General features: G+C 42.8%; 1 protein-coding gene across 2 annotated transcripts in view; it reads left to right on the top strand.

Moving 5' to 3' along the window:
- The window catches only part of OLFM2 (olfactomedin 2), a 309,721-nt gene that overhangs the window by 37,231 nt on the left and 251,542 nt on the right, over positions 1-20,948 (top strand). Inside the window, exon 1 of one of the 2 annotated variants that reach the window (XM_069972155.1) lies at positions 3,002-3,112. The exons of the other annotated variant lie outside the window; for it this stretch is intronic. Coding sequence (XP_069828256.1) covers positions 3,056-3,112 — 57 coding nt within the window. The 5' untranslated portion in view covers positions 3,002-3,055. Of the gene's footprint in view, positions 1-3,001; positions 3,113-20,948 lie in introns of those variants that run through there. 2 annotated transcript variants of the gene reach the window in all.

Below are 20,948 nucleotides of genomic sequence, written 5' to 3'. Positions count from 1 at the left end.
ATAGATAGATGTGGAATAGATAAATTAGATATATATTAGATAGATAGATAGAATATATTGATTCATTAATTGATTGAATGATCAGTAGATGGATTTGTGGTGTCCTACCACAGGTGTTAGTTAGATACGCCTTTCGCAAAAGTCTGTACTTATTGTACTTGGGTAGTGATGAAAGCAGTACTAAGTTTTGCCACTAGATGTCGCTGTATTGTATATGTGTATTTGGAAGCCGCAGAGCTGAAGGATGTAAAGGGTTATTATTTCTTTATGTGTCACCTGAATCTGTAGACCAGTAGGAATCTTGTTTTCTTCTGTCCTATCACCTCTTTTCTTATTTTAGCACACGTTAGTTACGCTAGGGTAGTAAGTCATATGGGTGGAGGAGGAGCAAGGCTTTTTCGTGTTAGGCATTGTGAAGTAAGGACACAAGCTAGATAGCTCTCCACAGTGGTCCTATCTGGGCCCTGGCCCTCTGCCAGGTCCCCGTACCTCGAGCCCAGTCTTAGTCAGCCTGTATGGAAAGGACGCAAGACAGTACACCTCTAACAACTTTTTTACAAGTGACCCTACACAGCACTATGCACTTAGGAGAGGACAAGCCAGAGAAAACCTCAACCCACGCCGAGGACAAGGAGAAGTAACAGAACAGGACAGTATCCACGAAAGACAAAGAGCTAGGAACTGATCCGGGTGGAGCAAAGTCGCAGTAAGCCTATGAAATCTATCTCGCAGCACAGGTGTCAGCAGGGAACCCTAAGCATTCCGCTCATCCCAGGTAAAAAGGTCTGGGGCCTGTGTCATCCTCTAGGAAGGTTCAGCCAAGTCTAGTGGGCATAAGGTGGTGTGAAGACTAATTCAAGGTCAATACACAGGCACAGGTGTTCTTCTTTTAAGTATTCTACCTCATCCTCCAACATCCCGGCAGAGCACAATACTACATGGGTTGGGACTCTCACAGCATCCTCCTCTCTACTACTCTGTTTTCTTCGTACTACTCAGCACTGCTCAGTCAACACGACTATATCCTACATTGCACCTTTACTACAGACCAGGCTGCTGTATTGTGAAGTATTTATTCAGAACTATTGTTAAGTGTGTTATCCAGTGCTTTACCCAGAGAAACCTCATACCATTGACTCTCTATTATCTGCTGTACATTTGCAATTAGTAAACCAGTCTTTATGTGAAAGAGACTCTGTGATTTTTCCCGTTATCCACCGACACAGCACACACTGCAGCCTTGGGACACTTCCCCTTTCTGTGGGTGGCAGTTCCTATAATCCGGGAGGGCACTACACCACTCTGGCCATCCGGGATCACTGTAACCCAAAGGAACCCCGTAGCATCCCAGCAGGACACTGACCACAGGGGAAAAGGGTACAACCGGCCCTTAAAAATAAAAGCAGGCGTGCCATCACACCTGTGTACCCAACCGGCACTGGCGTCACAAAACAACACTCCAAGGTCCGGCTGTATCTCTGCCAACCATCACAGAAGTGGCGTCACAATTCACCACCTAGCAAAGGACCGGACGTTCCTCCGATATAACATCACCATGGGGGTACACCACAGATTGCTCAATGGAGAGATAGATAGATAGATAGATAGATAGATAGATATGATAGATTAGATAGATAGATAGATAGATAGATAGATAGATAGATAGATAGATATGATAGATAGATAGATATGATAGATATGATAGAGATGGATATAGATAGATAGATAGATAGATAGATAGATATGAGATGGATGATAGATAGATAGATAGATAGATAGATAGATGGATTATAGATAGATATGATAGAGATGGAGATAGATAGATAGATAGATAGGAGACAGTAGATAGATAGATAGGAGATGGATAGATAGATAGATAGATAGATAGATAGATAGATAGATAGGAGATGGATGGATAGATAGATAGATAGATAGATAGATAGATAGATAGGAGACAGTAGATAGATAGATAGGAGATAGATAGATAGATAGATAGATAGGGAGATAGATTGATAGGAGATAGATAGATAGATAGATAGATAGATACAGTAGATAGATAGATAGATAGATAGATAGATAGATAAAATTTTCTAGTTCCATTGTATAAGATCTATGTAATGTGTCTTCGATTCCATTGTATAAGATCTATGTAATGTGTCTTCGATTCCCGCAGATTCTGCTGATGATACAGTCGGTTATATCTTCTCCAGTAATAGGCATGTTACACTGTAAAGAAGCTAAACATAAAAACAATCCAACATCTGTCTCTATATCTGTATCTATAATGAATGTCATCAAGCATCCGGAACATTCACCTCATCGAATGTTCTTACATGAAATCCCAATCCAATACCCCCCAATGCAGCTCCAGCAGGGACAGGAGGGGGAGGCAAGGGTTAATGTGTGTGCAGGTAGCCAGCATGGCAGACAGGGCTGAGGATGGAGATTACAGGAGGCAAGAGTGAAAGAGAAGATTAAAAGACAGGGAGAAGAGAGCAGAGAGACAAAAAGGAGGGACATGAGTGCTGGGAGGGAGGGGAATCAGAGAAAGAAGACTAAAATAGTGGGAAGGGGCAGAATTACATGACAAGCCGGAGCACCAGGGAGACAAAGTCAGAGTGCAATGCCTAGGGATTAGCATGGGAGCAAGGGGATAATATCCCAGCAGCACCAGAGGAAGGGAGAGGGAAGAATGGAGAGAGACAGGAGAAGGATGGAGAGGAGGTAACAGGGTGGACAGGGGAAGAGACAGGAGCCAACAGACAGACAGCAGAGCACAGGGGAAGACTGGGGGAATTGGGGCAATAGAAAGGCAGAGGAGAAGAAAGAGACCCGGGGCGGGAGAAGAAGACTGAGGAATTAAGGGTGGAGAGAGAGAGACTAAAGGGGAGGGAGGGAGAGAGAGAGAGGAAGGGACAAAAACCATAGACCAGAGGAAGGAGAGAGGGAGGGTGCTGGGAAGAGGCGGATGTGGAGGGTGTCAGTAGTGGTGGTGGGCAGGCTCAGCCCTGGGGGTCTGTGTAGAGGTGTCAGGAACCCCCCTGTACCCCTAAGCATGCACCTCTTCAGCATGATCTTCCTGCTGCTCATGTTACAGGCCAGGGTGGCTCAGGTAAGTCCAGTGCGCCGGCCGGGGAGCTGTGTGGTGCTGATGCTGGCCTTTGGGAAGAGGAGGGGGAGGAGGAAGAAAGAGGCTGCTGCTGCCGCTGACATTGATAAAGGAGCCTGGCCAGGGAGAGGATGGACAGGGAGGTGTGTGTCTGTATTTACAATGTACATATGTCTCTGTGTCGGGACATGTGCAAGAGTGTCTGCGTGCCTGAAGTGCCCGGGACGTGTGTGTGAGCGTGCGAGAGGATGCCTGGAGATGGATGGGACGTACATGGATGGATGGATAGAATATAAATATAACTAAGAGATGGATAATAGATTAGTTAATGATAGATAGTATAACGTAGATGATAAATAGATAGATAGATAGAAGATAGACAGATATGAGATAGATTTTAGATAAAATAAAGTAGATAATAGACAGATACATTGACGACATCCTTTTTTTTTAATGGAATGTACTGTACATCTCTTATACATGTAAAAGAACGTCCTATGATAAAATGAAGACGACTTTATACACTGCGATATCCTGTAGTCGCTGCCAGATCTAGAAGACGTGTAACATACAGGACAGTGTAGACAGGAGGCCTTGTGTTTAGGCAGGTGTAACAAGTGTGTGTGGATTGTGTACGGCTGGACGGTAACTTTGCTGTTAACTTGCATGTATACAAATATCTACATGTGTTCAGCTTGAGACTCGGATGAAGGGACGGTATATATGGTGGACGGGAATCTGCATGCTGGCTATGGGAGTAAAGTATCTCGTAGTATTGATGTCATGAACAGCAGATGCTTTATTGTATAAGATGATGGAAGTGACTTGTATAGAGAGGCAACGAGAATCAATGGCATTGTTGATGATGTATTTACAGACTATGTATGGCTATATGTGTGTATATTATCCTGTAATACAGTGATTCCCAACCTGTGGCTCTCCAGCTGTTGCAAAACTACAACTCCTAGTGTGCCCTGACAGCCTTCGGCTGTCAGGGCACACTAGGAGTTGTTGTTTTGCAACCGGTTTGAGAAAACTGTTAAATACTTATATAACGTGTTCATGACTCCCAACTGTATATGTACTTATAGCAGAGCTGTAACTCTTTCTTGATGAGCTAAAGTAATATACTGTATACTTGCTTAATGACAGTCCTACAGAAACCTCCGATACTACATAGTTACAGGATAATGTGTTCTGATAAATTACAAATTGACCTTCGACAAACTAATTTCTGCTGCTTCTGTGTATATGTATAAGGGCATATCGATTGTGTCCATAGATAGTATTGTATAGATACAGTGTGCTCAATAACTTTGTACCCTACACAACAGTGTATAAGATATATATATATATATATATATATATATTATATACACACACACATTAATATATATATACACACACACACACACACATTAATATATATATATATATATATATATATATATAAACACCATGTATTAATATGTAGTGGGGTCTCACAGCTGGAAGGATAGTTCTTATCAGAGATGGTGGCTAGATGGATAGCCTAGAGTGATGCATAATGTAGCTGATAAATGGGGGTGCCCCTTTAAAAGCACCCCTTCCCTTTCCCATAAACCCAAATATCTCTCTCAGGTGAGCTCAAATTTAGTCTATAGTTGCACTGAAAAAAGTAGAAAGGGAGGAGCCTATAACTCTCAGTATATGGGAATGATCGTCCATCCCTTAATTAAAACTAAAAACTAGGTAAGGATTGTGACTAGTGTTGAGTGAACCTTGAGCACGTGGAAGAAGTTGAATGTAGCCCTAGAAAGTCCTGGAAAACATGAATACAGACTATGGACTATGACTGTATTCATGGTTTCCAGCCAGTTTTAGGGCTGCATCCAACCTCATAAGCCTCCGGTAATCAAATGTTGAGTGTGGAACCGGAACGTGCTGGAGTTTTGCTCATCTCTAATTGTGATGTCTCATATTCAGGATGGGCTGGTATCCAAGTGGCTTTTTCCTCTTCTATGGGACTCTTATGGTATAGTCCCTTAAGATGTCACAAAAACTTCATGGTAACAGTTGAGTTTCTACCTTGTAACATCTGCCATCTCCGTGACACATTTCCCTTCACAGTAGTATGTAAATAATTTTTTTCCTGTACACAGATTTACAGTGTCACTGTCGTTTCAAAAAACTTTTGACATGTCATAGAGACATTGGTGCAGTTTTAAATGTTCAAGCCTGTACCGATTGGAGGAACAACCTAGGAGAAGAAGCGCTGAAGCGCATCTTCTCCCCGCTTTGTGTTAGAAAAAAAAGAGTTGGGCTCATAATGGAGCCTGACTTTTTTTTTTCTTACACAGAGCAGGGAGAGGATGCGCTGCAGTGTAGCCCTCTCCCTGCTTATCTCCCAATCGGTACCGGCTTGAAGACCAGGACCAATCAAAACATGTCAAATTTATTTGAAACAATAGGTACATGTTAAGTGATGGCCAGGATAGGAAACTGTCAGTATTAATTCACAGACTTGTCGTGGAGTTGTCGCCCTAAGAAGAGCCATCCAGAACAGGAACCCATCCTGTTACAGCCAGACGGGGCCACCACTAGTGGCAAGGATTATAACCACATTTACAGTGGATGGGGAGATGCGCGCTGACATAACACCTGATTTGGCGTAAATGATGGACCTCTCTTCATTCATTAATGAACTAATCCAATTTTGAATCCCTGTAAATCATTATGATGACAAGTGGACAAAATGATGTTGGATAGCTCTTCTGAAACAGTGTCAAATAAGCGTCAGAGTACAGACCGTACCGATACATTGATTGGCATACGTCTTAACGCCACAAGATATACATAGTATTAAACTATTCAGCCATCCCAGTGCATTTCAACTCCACAGGGGTCTCCTCAGGGGATATTTCTGTCCATGTAAGATTAGGGGTGTGGGTTCCCAATAAGTGCCCAGACTCATACTGTCACCGTGTTTATAAGAGTAGTAGATGAGGTGGGAGTATAGTATAGTTAGCTTTGCAACATATTAAAGATATCCTTACAACATTGAGAACGTTATCTGCTACAAACATTTACTGTTCCTCTCTTAAGGCATAGAAGCTATCCAAGTGAACATTATATAAGAGGTTGGCATGAGTTAGTGGTGACATCTCAGTGCTGAGACCAACCAACTAATCGTCAACATCTTTGATCCCCAATGGGTTCTTTCTGCTTCACTTAGTATGGGCCATACACTGTAATGCATGGCTATAACCCGTGGTAATTTCTTCTGAATAAAACTGGACCCAAAATGGCTGGAATAATTGACCCTACCAACCAGCAGATTTCAGAATCTCCATTTCGATTGTCTGCTTTGCTGTATATCCAAAGACGTGTCACTCATAGTAATAATATAATTTCAAAATTTACAAACTTTCAGCTGTTTGCAATCAAACAAAAATAATGTAAATCACTCAACGCAATGAATGTTACCGACTACACCAGTCTCAGAATTATCCACCCCCTGTTGAATATATAGTGGAGTCCCTTTTGCTTTATGGCCTTTTGCAAATCTAAAGGCCCTATTCCACGGAACGATTATCGCCTGTATTTGGCCGATATTGGCCGTTACGGCTAATAATCGTCCTGTGCAACAGAAGGCAACGATCAGCCGACATCGTTCATGTCGGCTGATCGTTGCAGTCATTTGTGATGATAGCAGCGATCTGCTGTTGTCGCTCCGTGGAATAGGAGTGGCAGCAGCGGACCGCCACTATCATCTATCTATCTAGCGATCACCCGTGCAGCCCCTACCGCACTCACCCGCTCGCTTGCCGCCGCGTGTACTAGCGGTGGCAGGGAGGGGGGAACGAGAAGCAAACGAGCACTGACAGTGCTCGTTTGCTCCTCACAGTTGGCCCGTGGAATAGGGGTTTAAGGAATAACCAGACAAGAGCTTCTGGCAGCAGCCCATTCCTCATGGACGATGGTCTCCCTCCTGTTCACGATTACACGGCCTGAGTCACACTGTAAGATTGGTTTTTGTCTACAGACCCTATTACACGGCTTGATGATCGCACGCCCAGAGCTGCATGAACGGTCATTAGATTGTTTGTGGAACCCTATGTTTTAATCATCCGTTGGCCACACATCTCCCACACATTACGTGGGGACATGTGTGACCAACAGACAATTATTTTTTCATATGTCAGTACTGAGCGACCAGCCTATCGTCACTGACCCTGTTACATCCGGCCATATCTGCCTGATTTAACATAATCAACCAATGTATTAGAGCTTTGGGGTTTGCCTCCCACTTATTTAAATCTCTCTCAAATATTTTCTATGGAGTTCAAGTCCGGCAACTCTGATGGCCACTCCATACTGATGAAACCAGGATGAAAACCAGGCTTTGGTGGACTTTGGGGTATGCTTGGGATCACTTTGCTGTTGTGAGGCTCAATGATGCCCAAGCTTCAGCCTCCCGAAAGATGGAGTGAGGTTTTCTTCAAGGATCTCTTGATATTTACCTGACTCCATCTTGCCCTCCACTCCCTGCAGGTTTCTAGATGCCAAAGGATGTAAAGCGTACCCAGAACATCACTGAGCTCCTGCCATGCCTCACTGTAGGGAAGGTATTTGCTTTATTCTTCCTTCCACCGCTAATCCACGAGCCCAAAATTTTTGTTTTGTCTCTCTACAGAGCAGAATCCTAAAACTTTTGTGTCTTATTTACATGGTCTGTGGCCATATTAGACATACATTCTTGTGCCTTTGGGTCAATAGGTGTAGATCTTGTAGTTTTGGCATGCATGTCTTTTGCCATAACTTGAGGGTTCTTAACCATCAGCAATTTGGTGACCCCCTTTCTGCCACATCCAGGCTGTGTAGCCATTTTGCCTTGAACTTTGCTTCCAGCTTTTTCCGTGGGAACATTCAGTACCTTGTTTGCACACGGCAATCATCTTTTCTCTTAAGTTTTGGACCACTCTCTTGACTTTTGCTTTATTCCTAACATGCCATTAGACATCACCGCCAGCAATGCTCTAGCTATTCCAGAAATTGATGTGTTTTATCTCGAGCAGATCTGATGCCGCTCATGAAGCCCTTGATGCTGGACACATGTGTTCTTATGAGAGTTTTATTCAGAAGGTTAAATAATTCCGAGACTGCTGCGGTCACTAAAAGTGGCATTTGGTGTTGAATTTGGAGAAACCACTTGTTATATTAGTTGTGTTTGGTGATTTACATTGTACTTGTTTGACTGCTTTTATTTACAATGGGGCTCGGATAATTTTGATTGCTGTTGTGTTTGGTTACTAGAGATGAACGCAACTCCAGCATGCTTTTGGTATTTGAATACCAGTGGGTGAAGAAGTTGGAAACAGCCCTACAGAGTCTGGGAAAACATGGATACAGCTATAAGCATGCTCACCTCTATTGGTCACCTTTCTACCCAGCAATTTCTCCTTTCCTTATGTGCAGGTTTACAATGCCTATGGAGACGGTAATGTGACAACCTGATTTATATGCCCCATAAAAGGTCTATGGTATATATGGCCCTGACTTTGTGTAAAAGTCTCCGTACACTTCAGTCTAATGTCAACCACCTACTTCTTTTGTCTGGACTGGCCGATTCTGTAATTTGTATGACGGCTCCCGACTGCCCTGGCAGATGATATCGGGGAAGAGGAGGGTCAAGCATGTTAGATTTTAGCTGGTTGTACCTTTTGTTTTCTAGGAGATAAGTCTCCTCCAGAAGTGTCTGGCAGTGGCTTACCTCTCCTTATTCACAATACATGGATATTTTGCCAAGTTGAACATTCATGTGTATGGAATCAACGGGAGAGGAAGCTGTCTGCCGAATTTATGTTTGTCTGTCAGTTACTGAAGGTAAATGGGCCCCTTAAAGGGTACCTGTCACTACGAATCTGATTGGCATGCAGTCACTTTTGCCACTTGATCGGGTAACTGTGAATACGACCACGCTGTGTGAGTTCAATAAGTCTTGTGAATGCAATACCCAGTTACCGGTTCTTCTTTCAGCAAGAGTGACTGCATGCCGATTGGGTAAAGATTTATAATGACAGGCTTTAAAGGGGTTATCCAGCGCTACAAAAACATGGTCACTTTCCCCCCTCTCTTGTCTCCAGATTAAGTGGGATTTCAAACTCAGTTCCATTGAAGTGAATGGAGCTTAATTGCAAACCTGAACTGGAGACAAGAGAGGGGGAAAAGTATCCATGGTTTTTGTAGCACTGGATAACCCCTTTAATTCTCTATATTTGGGTTTACTATGTAAGTTTTCACAGCAACAAGAGCTACCACCTTCACAGTAGGGCTCTGGAGGAGATTGGCATAGGGGTGGGCAAAGTCAAAAGGGTGGGCAAAGTTATATAACAACACCAAGCTAAAGGCATCCATTTTCTTTGTTTTTGGCCTTGTATTGCACACTCACCATCCATCCATTCAGTACTGTAGCTGGGTCATGTGACCAGCACTAGACCACCAGAAAATGACATCGAATTATGTGGTTCATCAAATGGTTTATCCTGGGTTATCTGTGAACTACAAGATAACATCATCACCTATCAGACCCCTTCCTGACCAGCTCTCTCTGTACACTGCTGCTGTTCTCTCTATGGGATCACAACACATACTAGTTATACACCACCCCTGAGTTTTCATGTTGCTCTCTACTCCCTTTTTTTCTACATTTTCAAAGTGATTTTCCCAAAATTGTGGCAAAATGGTACCATCTCACCGATATTGCAAAAAACACTGTAATAACACATTGCGGGACATTTATGAAGCCTGCGCCACTGGCGTACACCAGCCGTATCTCTCGCTCGCCTAATGGAGGGAACACTGCAAGGTGGGGAGGAGGTGTGGCCTCATCCTACGCCTAATTTATCAAGATTTACGCCTGATCGCAATCTTAAGCCATGGTAGAAATTAGAGATGAGTGAAGCGAATCATAATTAGCTGTGAATCGATACGTCAATTTGCCTTATTCTGCAAAGCGCATTTCCGCCAATTCATTAGGAATTTAACAAAAACAAAATGGCGGACGCACATGCGCACTGGGTGGGACAATGGGATGAACCATAATCCCTAGCGCCCGTCCAATCAGCTGCAGGCCCCTTTGTGATGTCAGCACCTCCCCCTCTCCCTATATAAGGCGGTTCGGTAACGTAGGTGGCCAGTCGGCTGTGTGTGGAGAAGAGAGCAGGATGGCAGCAGGCAGTTATAGCAGAGCAGGGAGAGACTAACAGAGATATAGGGACAGAGAAGAGAGGCATGGTGGCAATTGGATGATTGACATTTTTTTTAATTGTGATTTTCCGACTTTTGACCGTTTTACAAGAACATGCTTTAACAAATTCGTCCTTCTGTAATAGACCCAGTATTGTAACTACTATAGTTTTGGCTGTTTTAATGATATTCGTTAAGTTTCGATTCACAAATCTTAATGAAGGTCAAGGAGGCCGGTCTTCCTAAATGTCCCCCCCCCCCCCATGTCTACTGTGATTGTGGAACACTGAATCAAATACAGAACATGGTAAAAATGCATTGAAATGTGCTAAAAAATAGTTCAAATCTTTATAAAAATCTTTATAAAACACCTCAATTGTCAAATCACCCGCCAGCTTTTGCAACCCACAGCGTGCTGGAAATTGTATTTTTGCAACAGCTGAAAATCGACAGGTTGGAGAGCAATGATCTAGATAGTTTAGATGAGTCTGCATACAATCAGAATTGATCTATAAAGTCAATTTGAATGCAATGATATTTGGTCTTTACATTGGAATCTGTGATGGAAACCATTGACCCTCTTGGCTTTCATGGTTGATTTCTACCTTTAAATGTTTGGAGTTTGAGCCTTGTCTGTAATTACCAGGGAGAATCTTTATAGATTGCAGCTTAATTAAGGCGTTTTATTACCCAGCGTGTTTACAGAACACAATACACAAAGAGGTCAACATGGAAATATTGTCTATATCTATATATATCTATATTACGCCTTCAGATTTCAGACAGCTGTGAATGGAGAATGGAGTGGGTAAAGCCAGGCCAGTGACAACACTTACTATAAGACATATAGTGGGTCTGATTGTTGCATGAAATGATGAGATTACCTAAACTCTTTAAAGAGGAGTTGTCACCATTTCTTGTCTGTCAGCAGTGTGTGTGTTCTACATAGGGAGATGAGAAGGTAAGCCGCTGCCAGGCTCATCTGGTGGTGGATGAACATACTTCTCAACAAAAGGATAGGGAGAAACCCCCTGTAGAGGCAGAAACCACCCATGCACATAAGAAAGTAACCCAGCCTTGAAAAATTGGTGGGTTCCACTCAGTGGAGGAATAAATGTGCCCTGGACTGTCCTCCCAACCAGGGCCCCTGTCCCCTGTGCACAGACACACTGATGCAGAATCCGAGAGCGATGAGCTAGCTTGCATTAGTGCGCCCTCTGCGCATTCTCTATATAGTAGATGACACCCTCTGTACATCCCCCATATAGTAGGTGGCCCCCTGTGTGGCTCCCCTTTAGTAAATTGCCTTTGGTGCGTCCCCTATAATAGATGGCCCCCTGCCTAGTCCCCCTTAATAGATGACCCCCTGTGTAGTCCCCATTTAGTAAATATCCCCCTATGTAGTCCCCCTTTAGTAAATTGTGCCCTGTAGCCCTATCTTTTGTCCATGGCTAATAGAATTGGGATATACTTGAGAATATAAGGACAAAGACTCTGGGTACTTTAGTTAACTTGACTTCAGTTGGCAGTGAGCTACTTGAACGAAGGGGACCTATCCAGACCCTTGGGTTCTCAACTGGAGGGCTCTAACCACCTTGTGTGTGTGGCGATGATCATAGTACCTGCATCCACAGGTATGACCTTCAGCCTTTTGCTGTCTGTGGGCACAGAGTGACTCAAGCTCAGGAACGCAGGCCCCACGTTTGGTAAGCTAGTTGTCGGGGGTACCTTAGGAAACCTAGCACTGGCAGCAGAGTTCTTGGCTTTAACTGCACTTATCTGACTTCTGACCCTTGTAGTACCTCCTGCAGTCTCTTGCCAGGGTTTAATAGAGAACAATCTGATAGCCCCTCAGTGTAAAATAGTTTTTCCCCTGTCTCTGGTAGCCTCTCTAAGTGTTTTCTAGCCAGACATGGCTACCTCTGGAACTCTTTTATAAGAAAAACTAGTTATCTCACTCTCTGGTACCTGACTAGCCTACTCTCTACTACTTCTCCTTAGGCTAGACTGAACTAAACTGGTTTTACCTCACCCCTTAGGCAGCTCTGTGATTGGAGGAAACACACTCTGTGACACAAAATAAGACCTCTTATAGACTGGAGCTGGAGTATGGCTTTGCACTCGGTGCCCACATGAGGTATCCTCAACAGGGATTGGTCTCAGTCAGCTTACAAACCACAACATATGATTGGATAACACATGCAGTCAATCAAAGAAACAGTTAACCTTTTGTAAAGAATCTCCTTCAGCTGTGCCATCTAGTGGTGGGAGTACAGAATTACAATCCACAGAACACTTAAATAGTAAATACCTTTGTAGTGAACTACATATAACAGAACAGCACAAGTGAACATTGGAAAAATTTCTGTGTCCAGCTGTGAAGCCAAACACAAATATTTGGCATTTAATTCCTGGTGTCTGGAGACATTGGATACTGCCCGAGGGAGTCCTGGAAAACATGGATACAGCCTTAGGCGATGTTCACACAACAATTTGCAACAACGGCCATGATTTATGCAAAACATACGTTGCATTTCAATGAATGGAATCCCGGCCGGAGCATATACACATAGTATACGCTCTGGCCTGGATTCCATTCGGCCGTATGAAAAACTGACATGTCAGTTTTCTGCGGCCACTAATCATTGAATAGTGGCCGCAGAGAACCTATCAGTTCACACAATGGAGCGTGCGGCTCTGGCCCCACTCTCCATTGTGTGCAGCGGTAAATTGGGATGTGAACGCACATGGGTGCGCCCGTATCCCAAATCAATAGAGATGAAGATCATCTGGCCGGTACTTCAGTACCGGGTCACAGAACGGCTGGTGTTCACACAATGTGAACCTGGCCTCAGGCTGTGTCCATGTTTTCCTGGGAGCCCTAGGGTGGCATCCAATTTCTCTAGATGCCACAAATTAAATGTCAAGCATTTGTGTTTGGCCGCGTGGCCAAACCTGGACATTTTTACGATGTTCACTCATCCCTTATTACGGCTAGCAACATATTGGTCAGTGATTTTCAAAGTGATAAAAATAGAAGTACAAATGCCTCCAAAATTTTGACGTGAATGATCAGAGTATTCTGTTATCTTGACAACGTGCTCTCAAGCTGTGGATATGTCACTGCAACATAAAAGATTCATTTAAGGCGAGGAAAAAAACGTGTAAGAAGATGGAGTGTTACATATGTATCTGAAGATCTCTAGTTGGCGACTTACAACTGGCATTAATCAGATGTCTTGGCACAAAAACATGAAAAGTCTCTGTCTCGGCTGAATAGTTTCTTCAATCATTTACTATCTATGGACACCTTAATGATATTAAATGGTACGCAAGACCCACCTGTACATGGCAGGCGGTGTAAATGCTTGCTTAGCAGAACATGCCCCGTGAACACTGTATGTGGAGAATAAGTAATTGGGCAATGCAGTATTTATATCTTCTAGAATGCCCATCTGACATGATCCTACCGCCCTCTGGGAGAAACAGTATAAAGGCCTCCATACACGTAAGAGACAATTCTTCCAAACCTGGGAATTATAGCAGGACCGTCACATTTTCTTACCATATGCGTGTGGGGGCCTCCTGTCTTTACGGATAGGGGCTAACTAGCCTATCGTAGGGGTTTAGCTGCTTAGACCCTCTCGCTATTTCGAGAATGGGGACCAGGTCAGAATGGAACAACATGTTGTGTATGCAAGCCTTAGCTCCATGTAGTGTTTGCTCGTTTCCTGAAGTTCCATAAAGAATGAATGAGTGGTGGCAGTCACAGGCTCCATTCTGTTGGGAGACTAGTATCCCCTTTTTTCGAGATCGGGGCCCTAGCAGTCGGACTCCCCACAATTAGCTAGTTATCCCAGATCCTTTTGATTCCCAAGGGAAACAAAGAGTCATCAAATTGTACACTTTCCTGTACATTTCCAGGTCTTGTAACAACTGGACTATCAAGGATTTGGAACCAAAGGAATTTGGGCTGAAAATAAGTAGTCTTCTTGGCTGTGAGAGTAGATGGATGTCATTGTGGAGAAGAACACCAATGGGTGAAGGATAGTATTTGCCTTATCCAAAAGTGTATTATGAAGTGGACATCCATGTGAATATGGTTGGATTTAGGAGGAATATATTATGGTTCTGATAGTGGATATCAAACCAGTATCCTTCATACTGTGTCAGATTCACGGCTTCCATAGAAAAAAAAACATGGTGGTGCTGCCTTTCCCACAATAATGATCAAGTTCAAGGTCAAAAGTCTTAGAAGTCCCTTTTATTTTGGAAACGAAAGGGCAAAATGACATATCTGTTTCTGAATATCAATTCCTGATACAAAGCTGGTCGTCTTAGACCACCCTCACATTAGAAAAAACTTCCACTTGATCCAATATGGCGACTTTCAAGATGGTGTCTATGTTTAGAACCTAAAAAATAGGCCCCCCCCCCTCACCCATTTTTTACTGGGGTATTTAAATATATGATTTAAATTTTTCTTTTCTGAAATACATGGCTGTCCTGTGCTTTTAACCCTGTAGAGCTACCCTGTTGTTTCCTTAGTTATGGAGGCACTGTGGTATTTTTTTTTCATAACTTAGTATTAATCTGTGGGCTTTTCTACAGTACATGTCTATGTTTTCCTTAGGAAGATCAGCTTCAGTAAGTACATTTTTATGCAGCGTCTAAACCTGGTAAACTTTCCCTTTTGGGAGAGATTCTTGTATTAAATCCCCAGTCTGGTTCTAGGACTCTTTAATATTTAATGATTGCTTGTTCATCACTGTGTTTTAGTCCAATATGGGTAAGATCAGTAAAGATCATTGACCAGCCTATTGTCATTCAATGGTTGTTTAACCATCAATATACTTCAAAGTATTCTATCAAGAGCGGCCCAACAAAGTCAGTAGAGAATTGACGCTTTGGTTGATAATGTTCCATATCTGTAATTTCAAAAGATTTTTAAATCCTGTCTGGTTTTGTTAGATTAAGGTCTGTATTACATGGCCTGATATTCCAGATAAATAATCGCAAATCTGTTAGATCGGTGCCTATTACATGGCTCGATAAGTGTGCAGCAAGGGCTCTATCTGAGGGCTCTATCTATCGTTGGCGATGCAGCCCTTGCCTTAAGTGTATATTAATAAACTGTATACTGTACATATCTGTCCACGCTCCCGGTATTCTTCTAGCTTCTGCCCGTTCCCCGCAGAAATTTCTGAGCCAGTTTTTGAGTCTTAAGACTGGACAGCTCCATGTCCAGTGATTGGCTGAGAGGTCTGTCACTTCAGAGACTGGCTCAGAAGTTACAGCAGTGGAGCGGGCAGAGGGCAGAAGCTAGAAGAACATTGGGGAGCATGGACAGGTATGTTTAAGGTTGTTTTTTTACACATTTATCACCTGTCGGCCGCGCATTGCTATTACACGTAGGGATGCACGGTCGGTGGATAGTGATTTTGCATCTTATTGAAAGACAACCATCAGCCGATTATGGTTTCTTTGGCCGATTGTTGTCTTTATTACACAGAGTGATAATTGGCCTGTTAAGGCAGATTAGGACTCCTTGTAATAGAGCCTTAACCATTCCGAGTGGTGTGAACATAATTTTAGTGCTCTCAATGCTGTTATTGAGCCTCTTATGGTTGCCTCCATAGTGCACAGCTATTTCTCAAAGGGGACAGACACCCTAACTTTATGGGTGGTTAGGGATCAAAAGAAAGCCTTGATTTACCTTGATTTAACAATTAACTCTCCTGTACATGGTCACATAGTACATATTTAGGCTATGTTCACACTGCGTATGAATCCGTACGCAGGTCTTACGCTGCCGTACATGTGCGGCTGAAACTACGGGCGTGCAAAAAATCGACATGTGGCCGGATGCGTACGCACCGCGAACATGCGCCCGCAGTACAGTTATGCTTCCCTAGCTTGTTTCGAAGCGATCTGAAACAGGTCATTTACTTGGAAATCTTCGCCCAGCCCAAAAAAACACACAGAACCTTTTGGATCGAAAAATCAAGTTCAATTTGGCTGAAATAAGTACTCCGTACGGGACTGCATGGAAATCCACGGCCGTGAGTTTCAACATTTCCGTCCTCAAACAATGGTCTTGTTCATTTTTCTCGGCGCCGCATACGATCTGGCCGTAAGCTCATACGTAGTGTGCATTGTGCGGGCGTATATCGTATACTTTCAAGCGAATGCATCAACCTCAAAACTACGTGCGTATATTCGCGGTTCGCACTACAGACGGATTCATACGCATTGTGAACATAGCCTAAGTGCGTTAAAAAAAAAAAAAACACATGTCCTTCAAGTTCAACCAAGGAGGGGATGGATGAAGGGAAGGGATGATGGGTAGAAGACCTGTCCCCCTTTCCTGTAACCTGTCCTAATCTAGCCGTTTCTAGAGACAGAATTCCCCTGACAATAGGAAGTGGACAGCAGATTTTTGAGACACATAGTGGCCAAGACATTAGAGTTTTTTTCTCTGGGGTCAAGACTCAATGTTGCAAATTGATAAGTGATTTCCAATTGTTAGAAATCACATGGAGGGAAGTTGTTTTAAATGTCAGTGACCATTTAAAGTATTTTAGAAAGAGGACACCCTGGATTCATGGAATTGGATAAAATTAGAAAACAGCTGCTTTTTTTTTTTATAGGGTATGATTCATTATATATACTGGAGGTGGCTGCACATTGAGAGAAACCAAGCGGAAAAAACAGTGAAGATTTCTAATAGCGCAACCCAGTAGTCACGTGATGCTTCTCTCAAGCTGAAACACCAAGACCATTCACCCTATATAATTCATACACATACACATACATACCCGCCTTGTATTTTTTATTATAATTATGTACTTTATTGTATATCTTTGTACCTTTAGTTAGGACATATAGACATAGTTTTTCTCCAGCAATGAAAATGTTAGTAACTTCCTAGGGAGCTGTTCATCATCCTTAAAGGACGTGTTCACTTTTCCAACCATTTTTTATTGCTCCCCATTGTATCGACAATAAAAGAAAATAAAGCGACTCTCTTTGCAATAATCTTGAAAAAGTCAACATCTTTGTGTATCCTGCATAGGGCAATAATATAAATCCATGTTGTACAAATCTGTAACTTGGTGCCCATATAGTACAGAATCTGTGAGGCGTATGACATGTTCCATCATGTATTGGATTACAGAAGTATGCTCCTATAGAAACATTGTTTCTGGGGGACAGTATGGGGATGGCACTATAAAGAGGTAAAATAAGTATAGAGCCACAGACTGTTAGGGAACCACCATACTGGCAGCTATTTATTTTTCCATCCTCCTACTCTCATTCCCCCCTTCAGAACACATGCACGCTCAGCAGAGCTGTATACGGGGGGATTGGGATAGATAGATGTTCAGGAAGAAAAGGACTGTCCATTTGGATTTCAGTAAGTTTTGTTTTTGAAGTGAAAGTACCAGTAGTACATCGCTTTTTTGTTGTTTACATGAACAGACCGGCGCGGGGATGCCGGTGCTACAGTCCTTTTTTTGAACCGCCACCCGGTTCCCATGCAAGGCAATGGTCTATTACCATGCACCTGCCGGGCATAAAGCACTGGAGGTGGGCCCGTCAGCCCCCAGTGTGACGAGACCCCTACCCCTCTGTGACGCAGCTCCATTAGAATCAATGGAGCCACGTCACAGAGGGGAGGAAGTTTTATCACACTCGGGTGGCGGGCCCACCTCAGTGCTTTATGCTGGGCAGGTGCTTGGTAAAAGACCGACGCTATGCTCGGGAACTGGGGGAGGCGATAAAAAAAAAAAAAAAGGACCGCAGCACCGGCATCCCCATGTCGGCACTGGTCTGTTCATGTAAAATCAGAATATATAGCTATATCGTCCCTTATTTGAAAATATCGTCCATTAGAAAGACGTTGTTTGGCCATGGCCATAAGCTGTTGCAAGGCACCACTGCCCTTTTCCCCTTTGTAAACACATACACTCTCGACTCGACTCGCTGGACAGCCTTAGGGTATGTTCACATGGCGTATTTTACAAGAAAAATTAGCCTCGAATGTTAAAGCTTTTTTTTCAACTTCTTGGAGTTGTTTTATGCCCTTTTCCCCCATTCTGATCACATTCTCATCTGACTCTAGTGTACATGTAAATCTAATGTGGACCGCTTCAGGGTATGTTCAGCTATGTTGACGCTTTTTTCCTTTTCTTTGGAGTGTATTTATGCTCATTTTTGCTTTATGGCCATTTTTGAAGTGCTTTGTTTCAAAGGTTTTATAGGCATCTCAGGTCTTTCCTTGCAATTTTTAATCCATTTGAAGTATTTGTTTTTGCATGATGTCCAAAAAGTACCATGCGCCTTTATTCATGGAGTTAATAAAAAAACAAAACTACGTGTGAACTGTCAACCATGTTTTCCATTGAATTCAATGTATTTCAGTTAAGAAAATTCAATAAAGGGGGGAAAAAAAATCATATAGCTGAATACATAGATAAAGCAAGAAGTAATTACAAATAAGCAAATCAGAGCAAAAGTACTTAGCTATAGGTGAAGAATACAGCTGTTGGAGGGAAAGACTCTCTGCTTGATACCCGATATCCATCACACACATTTTGTATGTAGCCCAAAGAGCCCACCCACCCCCTATACTTAGAGCAGCCAGGTTTTATACCTTATGCAAATGAATGCATCTCAATTGCTTGAGAAATCCACTAAAAGTGGAAGGTGGTATCTGATTGGTTGCTAGGGGCAACTGAGCCAGTTCTACTTTACACCAGTTTGATAAATCCCCCCCCCCCCGCCCACACACACACAGTTTTTATATACTATCAATACCCTCTGCTGCTGACTGTATATCTTACAGAGGACCTGTAGTCGACCTAAATATAAATAATTAGATGTTGATCGACCGCTAAAATGTTTGGGAGCTTGTTATTTGAGTTAAGCATTTTTTAATGCTCAAATGCCCAACTCCAGTAATGAGCCCCATTGAAAATAATGGGATACGCAAGCATTTAATCAGGTGCACCCCACTAGTCAGAGCAGAGGGTACCTGGTTAACCAGACACACCAGGGGCGGATTAACTTTACCTTAGACCCTGGGCTGTTCACCAAGCCTGGGCCCCCCTAACCCGCTGTAATTACGCCAGCACTAGCATGGTGCTCATAGTACAGGATAGATAATATCATGATGCCTTGATTTGTGGTAAAAAATTGCTGTAAAAAAGCAGAACTGTAGTCAGGAGACAGTACACCACTGAAAGTATAAGTCTGTTTGTGTGGCCATGGCCCCCCAGAAGCTCTGGGACCTATTATAATCCGCTACTGAGACACACAGGGGGTGGGGGCCAAACTGTGCTTGGGGGGAGGGGGGTTAAAATTATACTTACCACTTTGGTCTTCTCACTATCGCCGCTCAGCCAATCAGTGGCTGCAGTGGTGTCCTGTCTGAGCCTATGGCTGCCTGAACGGTGACTCCGCTCATCTCTAGTAACTATGAATAAGTAGCTTTGTATGTCCTGATTACATAGCTTTTTACAGTTTTTTTGATACGTTCTGCCATTCCGGATAGATTATATATATATATATATGGGTTTAAAGTCTCTTTGACAATTTCGTTAATAGTCAGATAGGCCTGAACTTAATGGACTTAAGAAGAGGAATATAAGGGGATGGGTATGATTATGCAGGCAAGGGGTATGTACTAGAAATACATGCCCCGCAATGTGTATTCACCAGCCCCCCCCCCGACTGTATAATCCCACTCATCACCTGATAGCCACTCCCATTATTAAAATTAACATCACACCGCTCTGACTATTAACAGAATTGTTAGACAAGTTGAACCCACACATCTCATGAACGTAAGGGCATATGAAGAAACTGTAGAAAGGTATATGATTGGGACATCCATGGCTATTTATGTATTTTATTTTTATTATTTGTCCACTTTAACTTTAAACTTGATATTTTGATTCTGCCACTCGGAAATGTATTTCTATTTTTTTCTATTTACTTTATTTTTATCGTTATTATTTTTCGCCTCATTCACTTGGATATGAGTCATCCATAGATCCGGATAAAACAACGATGTGCTGGAGATAGTAACACAATGATGAAATCCGTAACTGGCATTCAGCGACATAATGATTTTCCTATGTTACTCTAATTGAGTAATTTTAGCCAGTGCTAATAAATGTGTTGCTCTGCATGGCGATCAGGCCCTGTTTCCATACGTCGGTCACCTATGTGATGGATAATGTGCTCCGCAGAGAACAGATTAAATTACACGGCAGTTCAGACCAGTCAGGTATGATCCAATTCTCGGCTATGGCAGCTATTTTATTTTTCTAATTAATTGTATAACATGACTGTAGCCTAGCATAGAGGACTCCCACAAGAAACACCAGCTGTCCGTGGGATGAATTCCTGGCTTGGTGCTTATAATCAATGTAATGCTTTAAAATCTGAGACTTCACTTAATGAGGACATTATATGTGCAGCGCACGTCAGCTGCGCCAGAGAGATGGCACCTAGAAAACACAAGTGGGAACCGGAATAAAGAAGATTTGTAGGGAAGGGGCTATAAAAGTTGTCTTTTTTATGGCATCAAGCACACAGTAGAATA

This window comes from Dendropsophus ebraccatus, chromosome 1 (assembly GCF_027789765.1).
Source record: "Dendropsophus ebraccatus isolate aDenEbr1 chromosome 1, aDenEbr1.pat, whole genome shotgun sequence".
NCBI classification, from domain to species: Eukaryota; Metazoa; Chordata; class Amphibia; order Anura; family Hylidae; genus Dendropsophus; species Dendropsophus ebraccatus.
The sequence above is the reverse complement of the archived record's forward strand: the minus strand, read 5'-3'. Positions and strand labels throughout refer to the sequence as shown.